Source organism: Erythrolamprus reginae, chromosome 5 (assembly GCF_031021105.1).
Source record: "Erythrolamprus reginae isolate rEryReg1 chromosome 5, rEryReg1.hap1, whole genome shotgun sequence".
NCBI lineage: Eukaryota > Metazoa > Chordata > Lepidosauria > Squamata > Dipsadidae > Erythrolamprus > Erythrolamprus reginae.
Genome location: NC_091954.1, coordinates 73,291,740 through 73,311,526, shown reverse-complemented (window position 1 = coordinate 73,311,526; position 19,787 = coordinate 73,291,740). Strand labels below are relative to the sequence as shown.

Below are 19,787 nucleotides of genomic sequence, written 5' to 3'. Positions count from 1 at the left end.
GTTTCAGGAGAACATCAGTGGGAGTATGTTTTCTTTGTCTGCTGGTGAACACTGAAGAAGCATTTTTAAAAATATCAGCCTTCCGCTCCTCCCAGAAATATACTACTCAAAAAAATAAGGGGAACACTCAAATAACACATCCTATATCTGAATGAATGAAATATTCTTATTGAATACTTTGTTCTGTACAAAGTTGAATGTACACAGCAGCATGTGAAATTGATTGTCAATCAAGTGGACAGTTTGATTTCACAGAAGTTTGATTTACTTGGAGTTGTGTTGTTTAAGTATTCCCTTTATTTTTTGGAGCAGTGTAGTTTTTTTTCTATTTTGAAACTCTCATATACCAGCTTCAATAGCTGACTTGATATTCTAGTGTTGCAAAAATTAGGGGAGGAAATATACCTAGATCTGCCTACGTCTTTCAAAATGGAAGAATTAGCAACTTAGTAATATGAAAAGGTGACCATTTATATCAATTTAGTTTAGACTGATTAGTTATCACTAATTGAATCTGTACAGTTCAGTGGCCTACTTTAAGACTGAATTCAATCCATTGCACCCAAGATTGGATGATTATGTGATTATATTATTAAATCTGAAAAAAAAGAAAACGAGGCACAAAATATAATTGTGTCAATTTAATTAAATTTCATACCATAAGTGCTAAACAACTGATATAAAAATACATTTAGAAACATTAATATAAACAATATTTAATTAATAACAGAAAAATAATTCACCCAGCAGTCAGCAGTACCACTATCTTCACATCAAAAAAGTAACACCTTTTCCTGAACATTTAAATAGGCTAGGAATCTACATTTTGTTTTCAAGTATAGAATGAAGTGTTAATAGCAAGATCCTCCTATAAAGATCGAGAGCAACTGATTATATCATACAGCGTGAAATATGCATTAACATCCATTTCTTTCTTGATAATGCCATTAAGCAAATTCAGGTTTCTAAACTTCAAGTTGGCCCCAGTCTATTAGGAGGGAAATACTTTTCACTTGGCACAGTGCATCTCCAGGACTATAACAAAACAAACAGAGAGTTACATTGTTGAATCAGCAGTCTCATCACATTCCAATCACATGCTAGTAGCAATTTATTTGATACTTTCAATCACAAATACATAACAAACAACAATAGTAATAGTAGAATGCCGTTCCAGACCCTGGAAAGACAAAGTGGTTCTAGGTCTGGGGGCTTTTGGTTGTAGTATTGACATCTTCGGTGTTGCTGCGTGAGATTGCACTGTCCCAAATCTATTGGTGCATAATCTGGGAATCCTACTGGACTTGTGGCGCCCATGCTAGCAGGACCACTGCCCAGCTTCATGTTACATTCAAGTTTTACTTATCCCTGGATTGGATCACTCTGTTTATAGTGAGTTATTTTCTAGTCACCTTCCAACTGGACTACTCTAATGTATTCTAGATGGAACTGCCCTTGAAGAATATCTGGAAAGTTTAGCTAGGGCAGAAAGCAACAACAGAGGCATTTCTAGAACAGCACATTCAATTCAATTTCAATTTATTAGATTTGTATGCCACCCCTCTCCAAAGACTCGGGGCAGCTCACAACAACAATAAAAACAATATTACAATGGCACATATCTAATATTACACCTCTGCTCCTTGGGCTATATTAGTTCAGAATTTTAACATTTTATCTGAGAATCTACCTTTCCAAGATTACATCTACTCTACTTGTCCCATCAAATCGGGCAGAGAAGACATAATGCAGGTCCTATCTCTTAGGGAACAACACTTGGAAGCAAGACTTCTCTGCTATGGCACCTGCCTTACGGAACTCTGAGGACCCGCTCTGGGTCCTTGGAGACGGGCAGCATACAAGTCTAATAAATAAATAAATAATAATAATAACAACAATAATAACAACAACAACAACTGTCTCCCCCTTGAAATGAGTTTCACTCCATCCCTGTTAATGTTCCAGAAATCTCTCAAGGCCTGGATTTGCCATCAGGTCTGGGGATCGCAGAGGACAGGTGACATCTTCTTAATAGTAGTTTTATATTAAACAATACTGAATATTGAACAGACAAAACCCTTAGTCATCAAGATTGCAATAGGCCAGTGATGGCGAACCTTTTTTTCCTTGGGTGCCAAAAGAGCATACGCTCGCACTATTGTGCATGCGCAAGTGCCCGACCCATAATTCAGTGCCTGGGGAGGGAGAAAACAGCTTCCCCAACCCCTCGAGCCCCTCTGGAGACTGGAAACAGCCTGTTTCCCAACTTCTGGTGCACCCAGTGGACTCGTGTTTCACCCTCCCCAGGCTCCAAAGGCTTCCCTGGAGCTGGGGGAGGGTAAAAAATACTTTCCCCATCTCCCAAGAGGCTCTCTGGAAGCCAAAAACACACACACACACCCGAGCCTCTGTGTGAGCCAAAAATCAGCTGGTTGGCACACACATGCATATTGGAGCCGAGTTAGGGCAACGGCTCATAGGCCAGCAGATATGGCTCCGTGTGCCACCTGTGGCACCCATGCCATATGTTCGCCATCACTGCAATAGGCTGAATACAATGATAAAAGAATGATACTACCATGTTTCCCTGAAAATAAGTCCTCCCCTGAAATTAAGCCCTCCCTAAAAATAAGTCCTCCTCAAAAATATTTAAGCACATAGAAACATAGAAGAAACATAGAAGACTGACGGCAGAAAAAGACCTCATGGTCCATCTAGTCTGCCATTATACTATTTTCTGTATTTTATCTTAGGATGGATATATGTTTATCCCAGGCATGTTTAAATTCAGTTACTGTGGATTTACCAACCACGTCTGCTGGAAGTTTGTTCCAAGGATCTATTACTCTTTCAGTGAAATAATATTTCCTCACGTTGCTTTTGATCTTTCCCCCAACTAACTTCAGATTGTGTCCCCTTGTTCTTGTGTTCACTTTCCTATTAAAAACACTTCCCTCCTGAACCTTATTTAACCCTTTAACATATTTAAATGTTTCGATCATGTCCCCCCTTTTCCTTCTGTCCTCCAGACTATACAGATTGAGTTCATTAAGTCTTTCCTGATACGTTTTATGCTTAAGACCTTCCACCATTCTTGTAGCCCGTCTTTGGACCCATTCAATTTTGTCAATATCTTTTTGTAGGTGAGGTCCCCAGAACTGAACACAGTATTCCAAATGTGGTCTCACCAGCGCTCTATATAAGGGGATCACAATCTCCCTCTTCCTGCTTGTTATACCTCTAGCTATGCAGCCAAGCATCCTACTTGCTTTTCCTACTGCACAGTCAATCCCCGGCATTTCCTCTGGTTAAGGAGACCGAGCTAGAAATCAGGTAAGACCACAAGAGGAGCTGCATCTTGCGCTCAAAATAAGACCTCCATGAAAATAAGGCCAAGCACTTATTTTGAATTTCAAAAAAATATAAGAGAGTGTCTTATTTTCGGGAAAACATGGTAGGACCATCAGTAAACTGGAAATACAGAGTATAATAGATGAGATACAGAAATTGCTTAAGTAATACTTTGCTAAGTGATACAGTTTGACAGAAAAAAATGATAGCTGTCTGTAGATATATGATAGAAGTAGGCACCAATTAATTAATAACAACTATTAGGATACATTCAACACCTCTCTCATTATAAGACAAAGGGGCATTTCAAATTGATGCCTCTGGAGCATTTGTGAAAGGAATGAAGGTTGGATTAGGAACTTGAGAACCAATTTATTTTAGAAAAATATTATATTTAATGTGATCATAACAACATCACATATTTTGTTTAGTATAGAAAAAGGAAGTCGGCATTTTAAAAAATCGTAAGTGGTAATAAGATATTTGTAATCAATGTATTCTTTAATTGGTAGTTTTTTCTGAAATCTACAATAGCAGATTAGATTTCAAAATCTTATGTCAATATGTTGTGTAGAAGCACATTCCTCGCTTATATCACTGTAGCCTAAATCAACTTTTTACTTAAGTTACAGAAAAATAATTGTTCATATTATAGTAAAATACCAAGTTGTATGTGTGCAGTATGTGACATTTGAACTCACCTGATGATTTGGTTCTCCTATCCTGCTGCCTGTTTAGATCCTGCAGCGGGAAGTACCAAGCTATCTAGCTGTTGACGGCTGCCTGTGTGAACTAGCCATTCATAGAATTTGTTCTCCACTAACATCTGGAATGTCTTCCTCTGATTCCTGAAACCAGGGAAAGCATTAGCTCTGTATTGCAAGCATTTGTGTAAATATTCCTATCACTAGGTCTTCTTCAGTAAACATGCACACTGCCTCCACAAAAAAAATCATTATTAAGGGATTTAATTTATTGTGGTATGGTTGAGATTTTTATGTGTAAAATTTTATAAGATTTTTATAATACTAAAATAAAACAGCCGTTTAAACCTCTATAAAAACTTACAACCAAGAAAACATTTCAAAAAATGCTTCAGCAACTTATTGTGCTGTTAATGTTTACATTGTTGGACTACAAATCAGGAGATTCAGAAGTTCTAGTCCATGGAATATTTATTTATTTGTTCGATTTGATTTCTAGGCCACCCTTCTCCTGAGACTCAGGGCAGCTTACAACATATTAATACATAACAATGGAATAAATTGAAATTAAATAAAACACCACTATAAAACATCACTCCAATCCTGTTAATGTCCCACTATAAAATATAAATCTAACAAATCAGTGAAAGGTATTCCATTAATTTTTTCATATCTAGTGGCAATGGCATAAAACTCAAAAATGAATCACTGTAGAATGAAACAAAATTTTAAAATCTACTTTTTTATTAAGCACTACTAAGCAATATAGTCCTATAAATTAGACACAGCTGTGTCTGTTAATGATGATCGCTAAAACGGTCTATGCTTCTTACTGAAAATTACAAAAATACATTTTTAGAATGGTGGATCACACAATGTGAGCATTGTAATGTTTGCAAAATGAGTCTGATTTATTTACTTACTTACTTACTTACTTACTTACTTACTTACTTACTTACTTACTTACTAATTAGATTTGTATGTTGCCCTTCTCCGAAAACTCAAGGCAGCATATAAATCTATTACAGTGGTCCCTTGACTTTCGTGGGGGATATGTCCAAGACCGCCCACGAAAGTCAAATTTCCGTGAAGTAGACACACTCCCTTCCTTCCTTTCCTTCCTCCCCCTCCCTCCTCCATTCCTGGTTTTACTTATCTCCAGAACCCGCAGGGGAAATGGGGCGGCAAGCTGGGGGCTTTGCTGCGCTCGCTGCCAGTGTCTCCCATGGCGACGGCAGCAGCACCAGTGCTCAGGGTCAGGGCAGGGGAAGGGGAAGCTCAAGGCAAGAGGGATCCAGGCCAGGACTCGAAGCCGGGATTCCAGGCCAGTCAGCTGGGAGGTCGGATGCTACCACTAAGGGAGATGGCTTAGGTGGGTGGGTGAAGAAGAGGCGGCGGCGGGCAGTAATAAGGCTCGGCTTCAAGTGGAGCGTGCTAATGCTCCAAGAATTAAAGGGGAAGGATCGGGAGGCTGGGGCAGAAGGGAAGCTTTTATTTAAAGAAGCAGAGCGGTTGGGGTGGGGGGGAAGGAGAGTTAAAATGCACAGTATTGTACATCAGGCGACTGCGGGAAAATGTTCAAATGTTCAAAATAAATGTAGGTTTTTTTAATTAATATTTTTTGAAAACCTGTGGTATAGCCTTTCCACAAAAGTCGGACACGCGGAAGTCAAGGGACCACTGCAAATAAAGAAATTTATTAATGATATTAATAAATTAATAAATGATATTAATTCAATTTAGAAATGAATTTAAATTCTATACAGAGATTTGTATCACACCTGAAATTTGGATTTCTCTTTGCCTAAGACTTTAGATTATTGCTTGATCTCTTATAATAAAGACAGGCTTTCCCAAATGAAATAGAAGTCCATATTGTTTAGTCTGATTGATGCTTCTTGTATCTACTACTTAACATTTACATGAAGCCGTTGGGCGAGATCATCCGATGGCATGGGGTGAGGTATGATCAGTATGCTGAACAGGCTCAAGCTTAACCCAGACAAGACCCGAGTGGTTCCGGGCATTCCCTCCAAAGGACTGTTCCATCTGTCCGTCCATTGTCCATTGTAGGGGTCGTAACTTGGGTGTCCTCCTGGATCCACAGCTAAATCTTGAACACCACCTTTCAGCTGTGGCCAGGGGGACCTTTGCCCAGGTTCACCTGGTTTACCACTTACAGCCCATCTAGACTAGGAGGCCTTGCGCACAGTCACTCGGCCCTCATTACCTCCCATCGTGATTATTGCAGATTTTTTTTTATAAAAGGGAAAAAAAATAAATTGCCTTGATTGCAAAAGAATTGTTCATTTCCATTTATGGTAGGTAAGATATTCTGCTCATTAATTTTCTAAATTTTAAAACAAACTGGGCTTACTTGAAAGGTGTAAAACTTGTAAAAACAGATTAATAAAAGGATCGCAGTTGTCCTTGGGACTACAAATCAAGAGAAAAGAAAAAAAAGAAACAATAAAAATTCTAAAACCATTACAACGCCTTACTCTGCTTTCCTAGAAAATTAGCTGTTACTTACTTGGTCAGCTGTGCTTCCTTCACTGTTTTCTGCAAGATGCGTATTCTTTGTTCTCGTTGGCTCAGTGCTTTCTGATATGCAGGTGGCAGACCACCAGGTATTTCTGTTGTGTCTCCCTCCATTTCAAAGGGAACAACAAAGGGGTAAAATTCTGAGAGTGGAAGAAGCCTGAATACCTCCGGATCACAGTTTTCTTTACATACTACCATTGGATTATCCCAATTGTTAGGCACAGTAGCGAGGCCAGTTCTGCCCATGTGATCCTCCAGCATTGGATAATGCGTATGGAAGGGAGCTAAAGTTATTGCTTGGTTACCCAATAATATAAGAGGTCTGGTTGGAGTGAGAACATGCAAAGTGCAACCAGTGGTAGATGACAGAGATAGGCTATGGCAAACAGCAACAAGTTTGACGTTGTCACAACTATGGAGATGTACTACAGTTCGCACTGGACCAAGGACAAAGGTGCTATTCCTGCATTTTTCTATGGTTACAGATCTAAAAGAGAGGAGAAACAGCCAATGATAGAAGACGAAAACAACAAAATACAGTGATACCTCGTCTTACAAACGCCTTGTCATACAAACTTTTCGAGATACAAACCCGGGGTTTAAGATTTTTTTGTCTCATCTTACAAACTATTTTCACCTTACAAACCCACCGCTGCCACTGGGATGCCCCACCTCCAGACTTCTGTTGCCAGCGAAGCACCCGTTTTTGCACTGCTGGGATTCCCCTGAGGCTCCCCTCCATGGGAAACCCCACCTCCAGACTTCTGTGTTTTTGTGAGGCTGCAGGGAATTCCCAGCAGCACAAAAACGCAGAAGTCCAGAGGTGGGGTTTCGAGGACTTCGGTGTTTTTGCGATGCTGCAATTTCACTGATGCTCCCTTCGCTGGGAAACCCCACCTCCGGACTTCCGTTGCCAGTGAAGCGCTTGTTTTTGCGATGCTGGGATTCCCCTGCTGGGATTCCCCTGCAGCATCGCAAAAACACAGAAGTCCGGAGGTGGGCTTTCCAATGGAGGAGAGCCTTAGGGGAATCCCAGCAGCGCAAAAACAGGCGCTTCGTCTGGAAAAAGGGGTGAATTTTGGGCTTGCACGCATTAATCGCTTTTCCATTGATTCCTATGGAAAACATTGTTTCGTCTTACAAACTTTTCACCTTAAGAACCTCGTCCTGGAACCAATTAAGTTTGTAAGACAAGGTATCACTGTACAACCATACATGTACCTTTTATATTAGGTTGCAAATACTGGCAACTGAAAATAACTTACCTCAATGGAGAAAGTAAATAGATAAAAGATTCACAGCACCGATGAATCCTCACATGAGTATCTTCTAGGGTAACAGAGCTTTTTGCTAATGTTTGTTTGTAAACCTGGCTCATCACAATCACACGATGAACTGAAGAGACTATGTGAGCATTACAGGCTATTTTAGCTCGTTTAGTTGTTCCTTCAACTGAAAGAATTATTAAAATATTAGTTTTAAAAAATTATTGTATTGAAGCCAAAATCTCTCATTTAGCTGTCTCTTACTATATTTCCCAAGAAAAGAAAACCCTTGAATATTCAATTTTCACAATTATATTCTAGTCAAACTAGTTGGAATAATTCAAAAAACATTTAATTTTCTTGCACAAATTATCAAGTTTTTATGCTGTATATCTGATATTTATATGCAACGCTCTGAAATTCTCTTTATCAAAAAGACATGGCTTTCTAAATATTTAAACAAAACCAAAAAAGTTACATTTATTTCTGGTATATTACATACCCCAAGCAGTAAGGATTATTATGAAATTAAGTTGTAAAATTCATCAATTTATTACCAAATCAAAAGCAAATGTCTACCGTGGATACTTAAACTATATTTTCTCCTTTAATAATATTATGGAAATATTGAGCAGTAGTCAAAATACATGTTACATGACTTTAGGACTTCATATGATTACCTATTCTCAACTCAAGCAAATATGCGTTAGAAGCTAATAATTCACTATACTAGATCCTGTTTAACTTTATAAATCTTATAATATTTCCATAACTTTTATAAATCTTACAATATTTCCCATTTATATTGTCAGAAAGCTGCTAAAATGACTGTATTATGAATTTCAATTAGGACAGTGTCCAGCAAGAACAATTTAAAAAACTAGTACTGTATTGTCAGAACTCATCCAATGATACAATATTAATAATCCAAAGAGGAAATATGAGTATATAGTAGGTATGGAGATATTATAGAAGATTCATACTTCCTCTTTGATTCGTACGATTTAGCATTCTAGAACCTACCAAATTCCTAAGTGGAAATGCTTCAAAAACTCATATATAAATTTTAATGGGCCTCTTACCTTTATAATAAAAAATGTTTAAGTTCCCAAAGTTTATTATTAAATAAACATATTAACAACTTTGGGGTGTAAATTTTAATTACAATATTGATTAAATCTGGGCAGTCATGATGAAGACATCCTATCACAGTGACAGCAAACCTTTTTTTCTTTGGGTGCCGAAAAGGTGTGCACGCACATATTGCACCTGTGCAAGTATCCACACCCATAATTCAATGCTTGAGGAGGGTGAAAATAGCTTCCCCTACCCCCGGAGGCCCTCTGGAGGCCGGAAATGGTCTGTTTCTGGTGGGGCCAGTAGGCTTGTGTTTCGCCCTCTTCAGACTCCAAAGGTTTCCCTGGAGCCAAAAAACTCCCTCACCCATCCCACCGGAGGCTCTCTGGAAGCCAAAAATGCCCTCCCAGAGCCTTTGTATGAGCCAAAAATCAGCTGGCCGGCACACACATGCCCATTGGAGCTGAGCAAGGGTTCACGTGCCAGCAGATATGGCTCTGCGTGCCACCTGTGACACCCGTGCCATAGGCTCGCCATCACTGTCCTATCAAGTAGTCAGTAGGAACTCTATGATCATAAATAATTGTACCTTGCTGTGCCCACGCAAGCCTTCTTCCAGATGTGAGGCAGGCTGTTGTCCCAAATGGGTTCTCAGTCAAACAAACCCTCAACCATGATTCGAATTTGGCACAGGAGAAGGCTTTGGAAAGTTTCGAGAAGCCAGTCTTGGCATGCAATGGTTGCCAAAGTGCAAGTTCATGAAGAGGGTGGACAGTCCTATTTTGATCCACACTTCCTTCAATAAGGAAGCTAAGAGCTTGAACAGCTTTAGGTGATAGTAGGCTGCTGTGCTTAGAATGAGAGGAGGCGCTGAGCTGATCTGGGTCCAGTAACAATTCTAGAAGATCCTGGAGATGGTTTTCAACAAAGTCACGGTGGTAGTTGTCATTCCAATTCTTCAAACCAAGCATAAGAACAAGTATTAGAGACAAGAATCAAGAAAAGAGAAGGGGAAAGGGGGGAAAGAGAGAGGGGAGTGATGTGATATGGGGGGAACAGACGAGCAATTTAACAATGATGTATGTGAGATTATTATGTTTGTCTGTTTGATAATAATGTATGTTAAAACTTGATAAGATGTTATGCTATATGCATTGATGTTTATATGTGGAGTGTGAAAAAATAAAAAAATTGCAAAAAAAAAGAAGAATCAATCCACAAAATCACATGTATATACTGTTATCTTGGTTTAAACTTACTGACAAGTCTTTATTAATTAGTCCTTACGCCATATAAAGGTGCAAGGTTCCAGAAGTAAATTATTACTTGATAAAAGCAATTTAAAATGGAACTGGATAAAATACAATTTAAAATAAAATTGGAATGCAATACTGTAATTTAAGAAATAGATAAAATATGACAAAATTATATTTCGGTGTCACCCCTGCAATCTACCCCAATCAGTCCCACATATGCAGATATCAACTGAACCATTTTGCTTAAGTACTGTGCTGTATTAAATGTTATTCTCAGATTCTGGCCGCACATAAGGTAAGTTGTTTTGATATTAGGATCCTAATGGGTCATTTGTTTGGTATATAGATTGAGGTACCTGTCTCTCACCCTCTTCTGCAGGCAACAATTGTATAGGATGTAGTCAGATCATGTAGGATGTAATCAGATTTAGCACTGATTGTTATATCATGGTCCATAGTAACTGGGGATAATGCCAGTTAAAAATTCAACATATTCTGAGGGTGCTAAGTAAGAGAAGGCTAGGCTTGATAAAATTTCACCTTTATCTAAATAGCATATACTTGGTAGCAGTACTGTAGAATTACAGTTTGATAAATCAATTTAATTGTATTATTATTTTCTTAATGTTTGCTTTGAATTTATACACGGATATGAAATTATATAGGTGTTTATATTATATTTGCCACTTTTTATAAAATCATTTATTTTAATTGTTTCAGTATGCAATGTAAATATATGAAAAAATGGAAGTATACTATAACTTAACAAGTTATTCTTACATTATCTTCAAATAAAACTATAAAGCATCCTTCTACAGGGAGAGATTTTTGGAGGAAAGCAGTTCAAACAATACCTTAATTTGATTGGCAGATTCTTTTAGCCCACTGTGAGATTTAGATTTAGGATTTGGCCATTCATCTCCAAGAAGGGATGTTCTCAAAGAAACCTTGTTTAATTGCTGAATAAAAAGGAACAGCAGGAACTGAATGGTGTCCACGGATAACTATCCCAAAAAAAGAGTTTAAATACAAACAGAAAATTTAGTAAGATTATTTTCAATTCAGAAAATTGAACTTCCGTGGAATAGTTAGACCATTGCTTAAATTTCAAATAGTATAAATTATTCTAAAAACAAAACATTGTTTGATCCATCTACATTAATGCTTTAGTGCAGTGTTTTTCAACCAGTGTGCCGCGGCACACTAGTGTGCCGTGAGACATGGTCAGATGTGCCGCGAAGCTCAGAGAGAGAAAGAAAGCAAGAGAGAAAGAAAGCAAGAGAGAGAGAGAGAGAAAGCAAGAGAGAGAAAGAACGAGAGAGAGAAAGCAAGAGAGATAGAAAGAGAGAAAGAAAGCAATAGAGAGAAAGAGAGGGAGGGAAGGAGAGAGAGAAAGAAAGACATAGAGGGAGGTAGGGAGGGAGAGAGAAAGAGAGCAAAAAAGAGAGGAAGGAAGGAAGAGAAAGAAAGAGGGATGGAGAGAGAAAGAAGGAAGGGAGAGAAAGAGGGAGGGAGAAATACAGCGAAAGGGAGGAAGAGAGAGAATATTTTTGTCCAAACTTTTTTTAGCCCCCACCCTCCCCCCGCTCAATGTGCCCCAGGGTTTCGTAAATGTAAAAAATGTGCCGCGGCTTAAAAAAGGTTGAAAATCACTGCTTTAGTGCATAGGTCACCAACCTGTGGTCCGTGGATCCTTGATGGTCCGCAGGAAAAATTTGGTAGTCCATGGAGAAATATTGGCCCCTGGGCCAGATTTGGCTGAGAGCAATTAATCCAGTCCAGGAAGAAGGAAAGAAAGGGAAGGGAAGGGACTACAACTACAGCTCTGGATTATGGGACTGAGTTTCTCAACATCAGCAAGCCACCGTCAAATAGCTTCAATTATTTTTTAATAATTACACTACCTTTAATAATTTTGTTACAATTAACCTTTAAAGATTTTGTTATGATTAAATAAGCATTTATAATTTTGTTAAATAGGTGTGTTTCATATTAATAAAACGAAAGTTCTCTGATTATTATTTTACAAATGTATTTATCTTTTTAAAATCATATCAGTTTTCTGCAGGACTTAAAATTATGCATTTGGTGATCCGGGGATTTAAAAGTATGACCTTGGTGGTCTCTGAGGTCCAAAAGGTTGAGGACCTCTGCTTTAGTGCATTAGTGTTGCAATGTATACCAGAAAGAAAGAAACAATTTTGAGGCAATGACTGCATTGGACTACAGAACCAACACAAAAAATTATGAACAATAAAATTTAGATTCCACAAAAATATATTAAAAATACAATTAATAGTGACCAAACACAAAATTCTGAAAACCTTTAATCGACTGGATATCTTGTTCAATCCAAACTGACCTTAGATAAAGTGTAGATCAGAAAAAATATGGAAAAACCGTGGCCACCTTACGCCGCACATCGTTAATTACAGGAATTTAGAACTGTTAAACAAACAGTTCAAGGGGGGGTACGGGTGAAGGAAGAGTTAGAAGGTAAAAACCATTTAGACAGAAAGTTTAGAATTTACTTTTATAAATTGATATACTAAGTTTTCTTTGATGAAATGATAGAGATTATATATACAGAATAATTATATGAGAAAAGTATAATGATTGTAAAGTTAATAATATATGTCGATACAATGATGCAAATTAAGATGTAACTGCTCTTCCTTTCTTTTTTATTTTTGTAACATAATAAAAACTATTTTTAAAAAAAATACAATTAATTCATACCCGATTCCTTTGCTTCTCTGTCTGTTCCTCATTTGTGCAGCCAGATATCACTTCTGCCCATTCCAGTCGCTTCTCTGAAGTCCGCTCAACAAGACTGTCAAACAACTCAAAGTAAAGCCATGCCAGCTCTTTCTCTAGGTGTAGTTTTTCACAAGCAATGTGTCGCCACATAGACCAGGTAAGGTTTGGATAACAGCCTTGACCAGAGCGCATTCTGACATAGGTTGATATTTTCCGAAGGTAATGCATGCTAAACTTGGAAGGAGGAGAAATTTGCAATGCTCCCACTATGAAAGGCTCAATTTTCACCCACAAACGGACCGAAGGTTTCTCCATTTTGGAAAGGTGCAGTTTATATATCTGAATTTGAAAAAGCAGAAACATCACAAAATGCTGTTACCTTATCTGTCTCCAATTCAATTATACATGAAAATGAATGAATTTTCCCATATTAATTTCTCCTGATTACCTCATTTTAAAATATTTATATCTTATACATCTCAAATTTTATCCTGGTTTATCCTATTTAAATATTTATTACCAATGTATATGCATTACATTTCACCTATTATCAGGTCAAGCAAAACTTCTGGAATCCAAGACTGCATTTTTTAAAGTCCATTTAGGCATGGTGCTAACATGAGTATTCATTGGATGATGGAAAACATCAGACTGTTCACCCCAATTTCCCCTTTTGGATGTGCCCACTAGAGGAAACATTAAATGTGTAAAACTATTGGAGGTGATGCTTCTTATACTTCATATCACCATGGAAACTCTGTGCCAAATTTCAACAGCACAATCATGAGAAATTCTGGGGGCGTAAGGGCAATGAGCAAGTATGGATTGCAAATTATTCAGTCCTATTCTGCATCAAAAGAAAATGAGTACAGTGTTCCCTTGACTTTCGCGGGGGATGTATTCCAAGACCTCCCACTAAAGTCAAATTTCCGCGAAGTAGAGATGCGGAAGTTAATACACTATTTTTGGCTATGAACAGTATCACAAGCCTTCCGTTAACACTTTAAACCCCTAAATTTACAATTTCCCATTCCCTTAGCAACCATTTAGCAACCCAAGTCTGCGGAGGGGGCGGCATACAAATCTAATTAATAATAATAATAATAATAATAATAATAATAATAATAATAATAATTTAGATTATTACTCACCATATTTATTTATTAAAGTTTATTAAAAAAATATTTATTAAAGGAGGATGACAGTTTGGCGATGACATATGACGTCATCGGGCGGGAAAAACCATGGTATAGAAAAAAAACGTGAAGTATTTTTGAAAAAACGTGGTATAGACTTTTCACGAATGTCGGACCCGCAAAAGTCAAGGGAACACTGTAATAGGACAGTTAACTTCTGTATTTAATAGACTTACCAAATAGTGGGTCCTGCATGGCCCTTGTCCATAAGTAATTTTGAACAGCACTTATATTATAATGGAACCAGATCTTATAACCTTAAGAGCAGCTTTGGCTTATTAATCCTTTCTCTCTCATATAAACAATCGAAGATTCTGAACAGTCCTTTTTATTTATTCAGCCCAGCAGAGCAAATGAAGAAAACACTCTTAAAGTTCCCTTTTATAATTATTCATTAAATACTGTAATCTCTACCTTCCTTGCCATAATCATATTCATCCTAGTAATTTCTCGAGCAATGACCTTGAACTAGAGTTGTTACTTGCAGAAAGTCATAGCAAGTGGCCTGAATCTGGAACTATACAAAAGAGAACATTTGAGAGACCAATCTGAAACAATCAATCAATCATCCAAGAGTTTGCATTTTCATAATATCGCCATTTAAAAAAATAAAACCAAAGCACATTTCAAGCCCATTCAATGGTAAAAGAAACTACCAATCTATTCAATATGGCCTTATTCTGATTTCTGAAATTTGGGAAACATAACTTTATTTTCTTATTTTTTAAAGTTTCCAGTCTTATTTTAAACATCTTGTTGGTTTGAGTAGTTGCATCTCTTGTAAATTGTCAATAGGTAAAAAGCAACATTGTGTCATAACTGACTTCTAGTATGCTCTTACAAAGAAAACATTTGTGGATTGCTTTATTTCTTGTTAAATGAGCTTTAAAAAAACATCACTGATGCTTTAGCCTTTTAGACTCCTCTCCTACTTTGCTTGATACCATTTTTGAAGGTTAAAAACCAAGAATAACAAAAAAAAAGCAGAAATATCCAAAATCAAATAACTAAAATATCTGTAGATGATGTTATTTCTGAAGAGTTTAAATACAGACATATCTCAACTGCAGTTTGATTTAAGTGCATTTCAATTAGTGGCAACAAAAAGTTAACGGGCTCATATTAATGCAGTCATCATGACATGGGATGTCATCAATTTTTAAAAAATTAAAATCTTATGGACAAAATTTACACAAAATGCAAGATTTGGTATTATTTTCATTATCATGGTTAGAGGACAATAGCAGTCATCTGTGGGGCAGAGGGGGGTTAAAATAAATGATGATAGCATGTGATGAAATCATCTATGATCTTATTATTTTGGCATTATTACATTTCTTACAGCAGTTGTTGAAAGCAGATAAAATAACTTATGTACTTTGAATGTGCTTAATTTAACTGCCCATTTATATGATTTCAAATAAAGGAATTTTATTTACACATCATTCCCAAAAGCTTAGCATATAACAACAATGTAGCTTCTGTAGTATATAGTACATAAAGAAAAATGATAGGTGTCTATGCATAACAAATACAACTTTCCTGTAAAAAGTCACATAATGTTTATTGGTTACAAACTGAGTAAACAATACATTTTTACAGAAATACCATTTCCTCTTGAAAGTAAAAAATCACTTTTAAATTCAGATTTAAAAATCATCAGAAGTTTGAAAAGGATGTAAATTATGTCTGAAGCCAAATCAGTCTCTCCTACTATTCCTTGTTCATTAATAGTTGGTATGAAATAAAATAATTAGACATTTAATGGTAGATAGTAATCCTGTAGTTTCTGAATTTATTTTACAAAAGCAATGGATCCAAGAACCAACCTGACATCAGTTCAATCAAATGGGCTCATTCATTTGCAAACATAAATTCTATCAATTAAGAATATAAACTATATTGAAATACTGATGTATTTATATTTCATATATTACAGGTAGTCCTCGACTTACGACATTTAGGGACCATTCAGTTACAACAACACTGAAAAAAGTGATATATGAGAACTTTCACATTTACAACTATGGCAGCACTCCCATGGTCACTAGATCTAATTCAGATGCTTGGCAACTGGCATGTACTTATGATAGTTGCACTGTCCAGGGTCATGTAATCAGCATTTGCAACCCTCTCAGCCAGCTTTCACCAAGCAAAGTCAATGGGGGAGACCAGATTTGCTTAACAACCAGATGGTTCACCTAACAGCAGCAGTGATTCACTTAACAACTGTAGCAAAAATGTCATAAATGGGACACTGCTCACTTAACTGCCTTACAATGGTATTTTGGGCTCAATTGTGGTTATAAATCCAGGACTATCTCTAATAAGGGAATTTTGTCAATGTTGTACAAGTAGTCCTCAACTTAGAACCACAACTGAGCCCAAAATAAATATAAAGAATCTATGCATCATATTACATCCTGCCAGAATAATTCTATACATGCTGCAACTCTTCTGCAGTGATGATATAGGGCATAATTTAATGGATACATATCATTTCTGCTGTCAATGCTCAGATCAGAGTCTAAGTATAAATCTTTGAAGAAATTGGGAAAATCACTCAGTAATATTTTGTAAGGAATGTTGTAGTAATTTAATGACTATATAGTATTTCCTAATGCACATAGATCGGTCTAACTTAACAAATTAATTTAGATTTAGTTGTTAAATGCTAATTTTTATTATTGTTAAAACCTGGAAAGTGAACTACAGTGGTACCTCTACTTACGAACTTAATTCATTCCGTGACCAGGTTCTTAAGTAGAAAAGTTTGTAAGAAGAAGCAATTTTCCTATAGGAATCAATGTAAAAGCAAATAATGCATGTGACTGGGGAAACCACAGGGAGGGTAAAGGTTTCTCCCTGCCTTTTCCGGCCCTGTTTCCTCCCAGGAGATTCCTAGAGAGGCCCCATGGAGGCTTCTCCCTGCCTTTTCCGGTTACAGTTTCAAAGGCTCAGGTTCGTAAGTGGAAAATGGTTCTTGAGAAGAGGCAAAAAAGCCACCCGGTTCTTATCTAGAAAAGTTCATAAGTAGAGGCGTTCTTAGGTAGAGTACCACTGTATATCAGTGATATTTAAAAGTATGGGAAACTATCTTTTAAAAATCCTAACAGCCCAACAGCTCTAAAAACTCTACAGTAAATAATAAATTCACTTTAATCCATTCAACATTTATTAGTCTGATAAACAATAATACATATTTCTATATCTATTTCATTTTTAAAAGAAAAATTAAATGCAGGTATTTTAAATTGGGGAGGTCTCAAGAATTACATTTGTATGTATATATCCTTCTTTTCAAATACATTCTTTGGGATTGTTGGTGTTTTTCTTTTTAATTTTATTAAGCTTTTAGTTCTAGTCATGTTTTTTATCTTACAAACTAACAATAACAAAATTAAAACATTTTATTGGATATTAACATAACATTTAATAAAGGCATTCTAAATTAACTCTATCAGTTATTGAGATTTTATACTGCATTTTTTGTTATTCAATAGCATAGTCCCCCATCCTGATTCTGCTACTTGTTGCTAGTTGGACTTTTGCTACAAATTTGTTCTATTTGCACTTTCCATAGCATTGTGAATGACCTCAGTCTCCAATTAACTAGCTCCTATAAGGGCAGGTGTGATCAAAGGTGTGATTTCTTCTAAACTTTCTTCAAATTTAACTTGCACTAATTTAGTCCTTTTACTTTATTCCTTCTAACAAAAATATATATTCCTTTTATTTCATCTCTACGTTTTTAAACTACTGTACCGTTTACCGTACCTAAAATTTAGGTCTGGTTAAAATTTTATTATATTTGCGTTATTTGTACATACTTCACACATTTGTATCTATTCAGGAAGCTAACTGCTATTGAAATTCAGTGCATAGAAGCGGATTCATTCTTTGTTTCTTGGTTCACAAGATTCTGATATGCACACAGGGTCCCTTAATATGAGAATCATGGTGGAGGCTGAGAGGTAAAGGATGTGGAATCTGATACTGAAAGGTACCTATGGTTTTACTAGGGTTTTAATTAAGTATTTTTAAATTGTTTTTAATGTTGTTTTTTGTTGGAGGCCACCCAGAGTCCTTTGGGAGTTGGACAGTATATAAGATTAGATAGGTAGGTAGGTAGGTAGATAATAGATATAGTCAGTCAGACAGACAGACAAGATAGACAGACAGGCAGACAGCTTTTAAGGACTATATTTGCCTTCCTGAGAGTTCCCTGGTAGAGGAGACGTGCCTTTAACTTATTTATTCTCCCGTTCCTTTTTTAGAATATGAAGAATTAAAACTAAGGCTATGCAGCAAACACAGACAAATAGAGCAGGAGATACAGAATATCTGGTTAGAAGTAGAAACAAGAACTTTCTCCTTGTTGGGCGGTGTTGGCGGGGACGCATTTTGCAAAGAAAAGAAGTGCAACTGCACTTCTGGCACATAATAATAATAATTATTATTATTAAAGCACCCATTACGAAGCGAAGAGAGAGATGGAATAATGAAAAAGGAGACCGACACCACCACCCTCCAGGCGGAGAAAGGAGACTCACCCGCCTCTCCTCGAAGGTGCTTCTCGGACCCCAGCCGCCTAAGACGCTTTCCAGCGCCTTACGGCCAATTTCTTTCCGCGCCTGCGCACAACGTCTGACTCAAGTCACCAATAAAACCGCTCCCTGGAGAAGGATTCAAAAGACGTCCTATTGTAGACTCGCTTAGGCTTATCCACCAATCGCTATCCCCGTATCTCTACTGCATTGGCAAGAATAGGAATGACGGTTGAAAGCCTTAAGAATTCGCAACAGCGACCTCTGTAGACTGGGCGGATCAGCAAACTGGCCTCCACTTGGTATGGTCTTATTGTGGATTTTAAATTGTATTTACAATGGTTTCTCTTGTTATATGTTTATTGTATGGCTTGTTCTTTTTTGGTTGTGAGTCCTTGGAGCGGAATACAAATGGAACTTTAAATAAATAAATAAATAAATAAATAAATAAATAAATAAATAAATAAACAAACAAACAAACAAACAAATTTGCTTTCCCCAATTAATGTATTCTACAGCGTTGTGTCATTAATTTGTTACTTATTACTGCTATTGCGAATAGTCACCCTGTTTTATACTTTTACATTTAATTATTGTGTTTAGGTAATTTGATAATGCTTTGACTTGTTATTCTTCCATTGTATACATTTTATTGAAAGTATCTCCTTACACATTCTGAGGTGATTTGTCAGGATCATTTTTGGGATGCTTTTGATTTAAGAATCTAGACCGGATTTAAATATCCAAGGGCTCCATTAAATCTCAGCAAAAATCTCTTTTTGCTGTCATCTAGTTATCATCCAGAAATTTGCAGCTGAAGCAGACAGTTCCAAGCCCATAGCCATTCCAAAAGAGATGATAAATTGATAGATACATTCCTTCAATATTAACCAGGTCAACCTGGTTAAGTTTCCAGTCCCAGAAAATCAGAAAGATGCTTCCTCCTGGTGAGGCAAATATTATTCTTGCATAAATGTATTTGCAGAGAACGGCATTTTATGTTTTTTTCTTTAAAATGCATTTGCTGGTCCCAGTCTTCATTAGAAAAATGTGTTACTTAATTTGCCAAAAGAATTCTGGCCTTCAG

The 19,787-nt window shown here is 36.8% G+C and overlaps 1 protein-coding gene across 2 annotated transcripts; it reads right to left on the bottom strand.

The window, feature by feature from the left end:
- Window positions 1-626: 626 nt before the first annotated feature.
- Window positions 627-18,831, bottom strand: TBCCD1 (TBCC domain containing 1). 2 transcript variants are annotated; one of them, XM_070753144.1, is made up of 9 exons: window positions 18,707-18,831; window positions 14,568-14,670; window positions 12,937-13,296; window positions 11,052-11,201; window positions 9,531-9,897; window positions 7,865-8,051; window positions 6,589-7,086; window positions 4,053-4,199; window positions 627-1,035 (listed from the first exon to the last, which is right to left on the bottom strand). In XM_070753144.1, the coding sequence occupies exons 2-8, from the start codon at window positions 14,589-14,591 to the stop codon at window positions 4,070-4,072; spliced, it is 1,716 nt and encodes a 571-aa protein (XP_070609245.1). In that variant the 5' UTR covers window positions 14,592-14,670; window positions 18,707-18,831; the 3' UTR covers window positions 627-1,035; window positions 4,053-4,069. The 2 variants fall into 2 exon arrangements, with proteins under 2 accessions (XP_070609245.1, XP_070609246.1); XM_070753145.1 differs by lacking the exon at window positions 14,568-14,670.
- Between the last annotated feature and the right edge of the window lie 956 nt (window positions 18,832-19,787).